General features: G+C 54.3%; 1 protein-coding gene across 1 annotated transcript in view; it reads left to right on the forward strand.

The window, feature by feature from the left end:
- Positions 1–9,414, forward strand: part of LOC149971499 (uncharacterized) — a 65,938-nt gene that overhangs the window by 45,925 nt on the left and 10,599 nt on the right. Inside the window, exon 2 of the mRNA XM_090221659.1 lies at positions 9,092–9,414. This exon is cut by the window's right edge and continues 398 nt beyond it. Within this exon, the coding sequence (XP_090077785.1) occupies positions 9,092–9,414 (323 nt within the window). The remainder of the gene's footprint in view (positions 1–9,091) is intronic.

Genomic DNA, 9,414 nt, shown 5'->3' on the forward strand with positions numbered 1-9,414 from the left:
TACAGGGAGAGGGTAAGGACCTACAGGGAGAGGGTAAGGACCTACAGGGAGAGGGTAAGGACCTACAGGAAGAGGGTAAGGACCTACAGGAAGAATGTAAGGACCTACAGGAAGAGGGTAAGGACCTACAAGACCTACAGGGAGAGGGTAAGGACCTATAGGGAGAGGGTAAGGACCTACAGGGAGAGGGTAAGGACCTACAGGGAGAGGGTAAGGACCTACAGGGAGAGGGTAAGGACCTACAGGGAGAGGGTAAGGACATGGACCTACAGGGAGAGGGTAAGGACCTACAGGGAGAGGGTAAGGACCTACAGGGAGAGGGTAAGGACCTACAGGGAGAGGGTAAGGACCTACAGGAAGAGGGTAAGGACCTACAGGAAGAGGGTAAGGACCTACAGGACCTACAGGGAGAGGGTAAGGACCTATAGGGAGAGGGTAAGGACCTATAGGGAGAGGGTAAGGACCTACAGGGAGAGGGTAAGGACCTATAGGAAGAGGGTAAGGACCTATAGGGAGAGGGTAAGGACCTACAGGGAAAGGGTAAGGACCTACAGGGAGAGGGTAAGGACCTACAGGGAGAGGGTAAGGACCTACAGGGAGAGGGTAAGGACCTACAGGAAGAGGGTAAGGACCTACAGGAAGAATGTAAGGACCTACAGGAAGAGGGTAAGGACCTACAAGACCTACAGGGAGAGGGTAAGGACCTATAGGGAGAGGGTAAGGACCTACAGGGAGAGGGTAAGGACCTACAGGGAGAGGGTAAGGACCTACAGGGAGAGGGTAAGGACCTACAGGGAGAGGGTAAGGACCTACAGGGAGAGGGTAAGGACCTACAGGGAGAGGGTAAGGACCTACAGGAAGAGGGTAAGGACCTACAGGAAGAGGGTAAGGACCTACAGGACCTACAGGGAGAGGGTAAGGACCTACAGGGAGAGGGTAAGGACCTATAGGAAGAGGGTAAGGACCTACAGGACCTACAGGGAGAGGGTAAGGACCTATAGGGAGACGGTAAGGACCTATAGGGAGAGGGTAAGGACCTACAGGGAGAGGGTAAGGACCTATAGGAAGAGGGTAAGGACCTGTAGGGAGAGGGTAAGGACCTACAGGGAGAGGGTAAGGACCTACAGGAAGAGGGTAAGGACCTACAGGACCTACAGGGAGAGGGTAAGGACCTACAGGAAGAGGGTAAGGACATGGACCTACAGGGAGGGGAAGGACCTACAGGGAGAGGGTAAGGACCTACAGGAAGAGGGTAAGGACTTACAGGACCTACAGGGAGAGGGTAAGGACCTACAGGGAGAGGGTAAGGACCTATAGGAAGAGGGTAAGGACCTACAGGACCTACAGGGAGAGGGTAAGGACCTATAGGGAGAGGGTAAGGACCTATAGGGAGAGGGTAAGGACCTACAGGGAGAGGGTAAGTACCTACAGGACCTACAGGGAGAGAGTAAGGACCTACAGGGAGAGGGTAAGGACCTATAGGGAGAGGGTAAGGACCTACAGGGAGAGGGTAAGGACCTACAGGACCTACAGGGAGAGGGTAAGGAACCAAAGGGAGAGGGTAAGGACCTACAGGGAGAGGGTAAGGACCTATAGGGAGAGGGTAAGGACCTACAGGGAGAGGGTAAGGACCTACAGGGAGAGGGTAAGGACATGGACCTACAGGGAGAGGGTAAGGACCTACAGGGAGAGGGTAAGGACCTACAGGAAGAGGGCAAGGACCTACAGGGTGAGGGTAAGGACCTACAGGAAGAGGGTAAGGACCTACAGGAAGAGTGTAAGGACCTACAGGAAGAGGGTAAGGACCTATAGGGAGAGGGTAAGGACCTATAGGGAGAGGGTAAGGACCTACAGGAAGAGGGTAAGGACCTACAGGACCTACAGGGAGAGGGTAAGGACCTACAGGAAGAGGGTAAGGACCTACAGGAAGAGGGTAAGGACCTATAGGGAGAGGGTAAGGACCTACAGGAAGAGTGTAAGGACCTACAGGGAGAGTGTAAGGACCTACAGGGAGAGGGTAAGGACCTACAGGGAGAGGGTAAGGACCTACAGGGAGAGGGTAAGGACCTACAGGGAGAGGGTAAGGACCTACAGGGAGAGGGTAAGGACCTACAGGGAGAGGGTAAGGACCTACAGGAAGAGGGTAAGGACCTACAGGAAGAGGGTAAGGACCTACAGGACCTACAGGGAGAGGGTAAGGACCTACAGGGAGAGGGTAAGGACCTATAGGAAGAGGGTAAGGACCTACAGGACCTACAGGGAGAGGGTAAGGACCTATAGGGAGACGGTAAGGACCTATAGGGAGAGGGTAAGGACCTACAGGGAGAGGGTAAGGACCTATAGGAAGAGGGTAAGGACCTATAGGGAGAGGGTAAGGACCTACAGGGAGAGGGTAAGGACCTACAGGAAGAGGGTAAGGACCTACAGGACCTACAGGGAGAGGGTAAGGACCTACAGGAAGAGGGTAAGGACATGGACCTACAGGGAGGGGAAGGACCTACAGGGAGAGGGTAAGGACCTACAGGAAGAGGGTAAGGACTTACAGGACCTACAGGGAGAGGGTAAGGACCTACAGGGAGAGGGTAAGGACCTATAGGAAGAGGGTAAGGACCTACAGGACCTACAGGGAGAGGGTAAGGACCTATAGGGAGAGGGTAAGGACCTATAGGGAGAGGGTAAGGACCTACAGGGAGAGGGTAAGTACCTACAGGACCTACAGGGAGAGGGTAAGGACCTACAGGGAGAGGGTAAGGACCTATAGGGAGAGGGTAAGGACCTACAGGGAGAGGGTAAGGACCTACAGGACCTACAGGGAGAGGGTAAGGAACCAAAGGGAGAGGGTAAGGACCTACAGGGAGAGGGTAAGGACCTATAGGGAGAGGGTAAGGACCTACAGGGAGAGGGTAAGGACCTACAGGGAGAGGGTAAGGACATGGACCTACAGGGAGAGGGTAAGGACCTACAGGGAGAGGGTAAGGACCTACAGGAAGAGGGCAAGGACCTACAGGGTGAGGGTAAGGACCTACAGGAAGAGGGTAAGGACCTACAGGAAGAGTGTAAGGACCTACAGGAAGAGGGTAAGGACCTATAGGGAGAGGGTAAGGACCTATAGGGAGAGGGTAAGGACCTACAGGAAGAGGGTAAGGACCTACAGGACCTACAGGGAGAGGGTAAGGACCTACAGGAAGAGGGTAAGGACCTACAGGAAGAGGGTAAGGACCTATAGGGAGAGGGTAAGGACCTACAGGAAGAGTGTAAGGACCTACAGGAAGAGGGTAAGGACCTACAGGACCTACAGGGAGAGGGTAAGGACCTACAGGAAGAGGGTAAGGACCTACAGGAAGAATGTAAGGACCTACAGGAAGAGGGTAAGGACCTACAAGACCTACAGGGAGAGGGTAAGGACCTATAGGGAGAGGGTAAGGACCTACAGGGAGAGGGTAAGGACCTACAGGGAGAGGGTAAGGACCTACAGGGAGAGGGTAAGGACCTACAGGGAGAGGGTAAGGACATGGACCTACAGGGAGAGGGTAAGGACCTACAGGGAGAGGGTAAGGACCTACAGGGAGAGGGTAAGGACCTACAGGAAGAGGGTAAGGACCTACAGGAAGAGGGTAAGGACCTACAGGACCTACAGGGAGAGGGTAAGGACCTACAGGGAGAGGGTAAGGACCTATAGGAAGAGGGTAAGGACCTACAGGACCTACAGGGAGAGGGTAAGGACCTATAGGGAGAGGGTAAGGACCTATAGGGAGAGGGTAAGGACCTACAGGGAGAGGGTAAGGACCTATAGGAAGAGGGTAAGGACCTATAGGGAGAGGGTAAGGACCTACAGGGAGAGGGTAAGGACCTACAGGAAGAGGGTAAGGACCTACAGGACCTACAGGGAGAGGGTAAGGACCTACAGGAAGAGGGTAAGGACATGGACCTACAGGGAGGGGAAGGACCTACAGGGAGAGGGTAAGGACCTACAGGAAGAGGGTAATGACCTACAGGAAGAGGGTAATGACCTACAGGAAGAGTGTAAGGACCTACAGGAAGAGGGTAAGGACCTACAGGACCTACAGGGAGAGGGTAAGGACCTACAGGAAGAGGGTAATGACCTACAGGAAGAGGGTAATGACCTACAGGAAGAGTGTAAGGACCTACAGGAAGAGGGTAAGGACCTATAGGGAGAGGGTAAGGACCTATAGGGAGAGGGTAAGGACCTACAGGAAGAGGGTAAGGACCTACAGGACCTACAGGGAGAGGGTAAGGACCTACAGGAAGAGGGTAAGGACCTACAGGAAGAGGGTAAGGACCTATAGGGAGAGGGTAAGGACCTACAGGAAGAGTGTAAGGACCTACAGGAAGAGGGTAAGGACCTACAGGACCTACAGGGAGAGGGTAAGGACCTACAGGAAGAGGGTAAGGACCTACAGGAAGAATGTAAGGACCTACAGGAAGAGGGTAAGGACCTACAAGACCTACAGGGAGAGGGTAAGGACCTATAGGGAGAGGGTAAGGACCTACAGGGAGAGGGTAAGGACCTACAGGGAGAGGGTAAGGACCTACAGGGAGAGGGTAAGGACCTACAGGGAGAGGGTAAGGACATGGACCTACAGGGAGAGGGTAAGGACCTACAGGGAGAGGGTAAGGACCTACAGGGAGAGGGTAAGGACCTACAGGAAGAGGGTAAGGACCTACAGGACCTACAGGGAGAGGGTAAGGACCTACAGGGAGAGGGTAAGGACCTATAGGAAGAGGGTAAGGACATGGACCTACAGGGAGAGGGTAAGGACCTACAGGGAGAGGGTAAGGACCTACAGGGAGAGGGTAAGGACCTACAGGAAGAGGGTAAGGACCTACAGGAAGAGGGTAAGGACCTACAGGACCTACAGGGAGAGGGTAAGGACCTATAGGGAGAGGGTAAGGACCTACAGGGAGAGGGTAAGGACCTACAGGAAGAGGGTAAGGACCTACAGGACCTACAGGGAGAGGGTAAGGACCTACAGGAAGAGGGTAAGGACATGGACCTACAGGGAGGGGAAGGACCTACAGGAAGAGGGTAAGGACCTACAGGAAGAGGGTAATGACCTACAGGAAGAGGGTAATGACCTACAGGAAGAGTGTAAGGACCTACAGGAAGAGGGTAAGGACCTACAGGACCTACAGGGAGAGGGTAAGGACCTACAGGAAGAGGGTAATGACCTACAGGAAGAGGGTAATGACCTACAGGAAGAGTGTAAGGACCTACAGGAAGAGGGTAAGGACCTACAGGACCTACAGGGAGAGGGTAAGGACCTACAGGGAGAGGGTAAGGACCTATAGGAAGAGGGTAAGGACCTACAGGACCTACAGGGAGAGGGTAAGGACCTACAGGAACAGGGTAAGGACATGGACCTACAGGGAGGGGAAGGACCTACAGGGAGAGGGTAAGGACCTATAGGGAGAGGGTAAGGACCTATAGGGAGAGGGTAAGGACCTATAGGGAGAGGGTAAGGACCTACAGGGAGAGGGTAAGGACCTATAGGAAGAGGGTAAGGACCTATAGGGAGAGGGTAAGGACCTACAGGGAGAGGGTAAGGACCTACTGGAAGAGGGTAAGGACCTACAGGACCTACAGGGAGAGGGTAAGGACCTACAGGAAGAGGGTAAGGACATGGACCTACAGGGAGGGGAAGGACCTACAGGGAGAGGCTAAGGACCTACAGGAAGAGGGTAATGACCTACAGGGAGAGGGTAAGGACCTACAGGGAGAGGGTAAGGACCTACAGGGAGAGGGTAAGGACCTATAGGGAGAGGGTAAGGACCTACAGGGAGAGGGTAAGGACCTACAGGGAGAGAGGGTAAGGACCTACAGGAAGAGGGTAAGGACCTACAGGGAGAGGGTAAGGACCTACAGGAAGAGGGTAAGGGCCTACAGGGAGAGTGTAAGGACATACAGGAAGAGGGTAAGGACCTACAGGACCTACAGGGAGAGGGTAAGGACCTACAGGGAGAGGGTAAGGACCTGTAGGAAGAGGGTAAGGACCTACAGGACCTACAGGGAGAGGGTAAGGACCTATAGGGAGAGGGTAAGGACCTATAGGGAGAGGGTAAGGACCTACAGGGAGAGGGTAAGGACCTATAGGAAGAGGGTAAGGACCTATAGGGAGAGGGTAAGGACCTACAGGGAAAGGGTAAGGACCTACAGGGAGAGGGTAAGGACCTACAGGGAGAGGGTAAGGACCTACAGGGAGAGGGTAAGGACCTACAGGAAGAGGGTAAGGACCTACAGGAAGAATGTAAGGACCTACAGGAAGAGGGTAAGGACCTACAAGACCTACAGGGAGAGGGTAAGGACCTATAGGGAGAGGGTAAGGACCTACAGGGAGAGGCTAAGGACCTACAGGGAGAGGGTAAGGACCTACAGGGAGAGGGTAAGGACCTACAGGGAGAGGGTAAGGACATGGACCTACAGGGAGAGGGTAAGGACCTACAGGGAGAGGGTAAGGACCTACAGGGAGAGGGTAAGGACCTACAGGAAGAGGGTAAGGACCTACAGGAAGAGGGTAAGGACCTACAGGACCTACAGGGAGAGGGTAAGGACCTATAGGGAGAGGGTAAGGACCTATAGGGAGAGGGTAAGGACCTACAGGGAGAGGGTAAAGACCTATAGGAAGAGGGTAAGGACCTATAGGGAGAGGGTAAGGACCTACAGGGAAAGGGTAAGGACCTACAGGGAGAGGGTAAGGACCTACAGGGAGAGGGTAAGGACCTACAGGGAGAGGGTAAGGACCTACAGGAAGAGGGTAAGGACCTACAGGAAGAATGTAAGGACCTACAGGAAGAGGGTAAGGACCTACAAGACCTACAGGGAGAGGGTAAGGACCTATAGGGAGAGGGTAAGGACCTACAGGGAGAGGGTAAGGACCTACAGGGAGAGGGTAAGGACCTACAGGGAGAGGGTAAGGACCTACAGGGAGAGGGTAAGGACATGGACCTACAGGGAGAGGGTAAGGACCTACAGGGAGAGGGTAAGGACCTACAGGGAGAGGGTAAGGACCTACAGGAAGAGGGTAAGGACCTACAGGAAGAGGGTAAGGACCTACAGGACCTACAGGGAGAGGGTAAGGACCTACAGGGAGAGGGTAAGGACCTATAGGAAGAGGGTAAGGACCTACAGGACCTACAGGGAGAGGGTAAGGACCTATAGGGAGACGGTAAGGACCTATAGGGAGAGGGTAAGGACCTACAGGGAGAGGGTAAGGACCTATAGGAAGAGGGTAAGGACCTATAGGGAGAGGGTAAGGACCTACAGGGAGAGGGTAAGGACCTACAGGAAGAGGGTAAGGACCTACAGGACCTACAGGGAGAGGGTAAGGACCTACAGGAAGAGGGTAAGGACATGGACCTACAGGGAGGGGAAGGACCTACAGGGAGAGGGTAAGGACCTACAGGAAGAGGGTAAGGACTTACAGGACCTACAGGGAGAGGGTAAGGACCTACAGGGAGAGGGTAAGGACCTATAGGAAGAGGGTAAGGACCTACAGGACCTACAGGGAGAGGGTAAGGACCTATAGGGAGAGGGTAAGGACCTATAGGGAGAGGGTAAGGACCTACAGGGAGAGGGTAAGGACCTATAGGAAGAGGGTAAGGACCTATAGGGAGAGGGTAAGGACCTACAGGGAGAGGGTAAGGACCTACAGGACCTACAGGGAGAGGGTAAGGACCTACAGGGAGAGGGTAAGGACCTATAGGGAGAGGGTAAGGACCTACAGGGAGAGGGTAAGGACCTACAGGACCTACAGGGAGAGGGTAAGGACCTACAGGGAGAGGGTAAGGACCTACAGGGAGAGGGTAAGGACCTATAGCGAGAGGGTAAGGACCTACAGGGAGAGGGTAAGGACCTACAGGGAGAGGGTAAGGACATGGACCTACAGGGAGAGGGTAAGGACCTACAGGGAGAGGGTAAGGACCTACAGGAAGAGGGCAAGGACCTACAGGGTGAGGGTAAGGACCTACAGGAAGAGGGTAAGGACCTACAGGAAGAGTGTAAGGACCTACAGGAAGAGGGTAAGGACCTATAGGGAGAGGGTAAGGACCTATAGGGAGAGGGTAAGGACCTACAGGGAGAGGGTAAGGACCTATAGGAAGAGGGTAAGGACCTATAGGGAGAGGGTAAGGACCTACAGGGAGAGGGTAAGGACCTACAGGAAGAGGGTAAGGACCTACAGGACCTACAGGGAGAGGGTAAGAACCTACAGGAAGAGGGTAAGGACCTACAGGACCTACAGGGAGAGGGTAAGGACCTACAGGGAGAGGGTAAGGAGTTACAGGGAGAGGGTAAGGACCTACAGGGAGAGGGTAAGGACCTACAGGAAGAGGGTAAGGACATGGACCTACAGGGAGAGGGTAAGGAGCTACAGGGAGAGGGTAAGGACCTACAGGGAGAGGGTAAGGACCTATAGGGAGAGGGTAAGGACCTACCGGGAGAGGGTAAGGACCTACAGGGAGAGGGTAAGGACATGGACCTACAGGGAGAGGGTAAGGACCTACAGGGAGAGGGTAAGGACCTACAGGAAGAGGGCAAGGACCTACAGGGTGAGGGTAAGGACCTACAGGAAGAGGGTAAGGACCTACAGGAAGAGTGTAAGGACCTACAGGAAGAGGGTAAGGACCTACAGGACCTACAGGGAGAGGGTAAGGACCTATAGGGAGAGGGTAAGGACCTATAGAGAGAGGGTAAGGACCTACAGGGAGAGGGTAAGGACCTATAGGAAGAGGGTAAGGACCTATAGGGAGAGGGTAAGGACCTACAGGGAGAGGGTAAGGACCTACAGGAAGAGGGTAAGGACCTACAGGACCTACAGGGAGAGGGTAAGGACCTACAGGAAGAGGGTAAGGACCTACAGGACCTACAGGGAGAGGGTAAGGACCTACAGGGAGAGGGTAAGGAGTTACAGGGAGAGGGTAAGGACCTACAGGGAGAGGGTAAGGACCTACAGGAAGAGGGTAAGGACATGGACCTACAGGGAGAGGGTAAGGAGCTACAGGGAGAGGGTAAGGACCTACAGGGAGAGGGTAAGGACTAATGATAAAAGAACAGCCCAACCAACAAAAAATATAGAAACATCACACCTGTTCTCCATCTAACACTCCTCATAACTGTGGTTCAGAGTTTCAGCCCCTACCCTCTCCCCCTAGTTCCTCTCTCCCTTCTCCCCCCAGTTCCTCTCTGCCCTCTCCACCTCGCTCCTCTCTGCCCTCTCCCCCTCGCTCCTCTCTGCCCTCTTCCCCTCGCTCCTCTCTGCCCTCTCCCCCTCGCTCCTCTCTGCGCTCCGGCCGCTCTCCAACCCGCTCCAGAGACAGAGGCCGAGGCAGGGTGACCTTCGCTCAGGACTGTTCCAGTGACAACAACACCTCTGATGTGTTAACACCTGACCCTCAGAA

The sequence above is a fragment of the Oncorhynchus mykiss genome, chromosome 26 (genome assembly GCF_057628025.1).
Source record: "Oncorhynchus mykiss isolate SJ-2025 chromosome 26, ASM5762802v1, whole genome shotgun sequence".
NCBI lineage: Eukaryota > Metazoa > Chordata > Actinopteri > Salmoniformes > Salmonidae > Oncorhynchus > Oncorhynchus mykiss.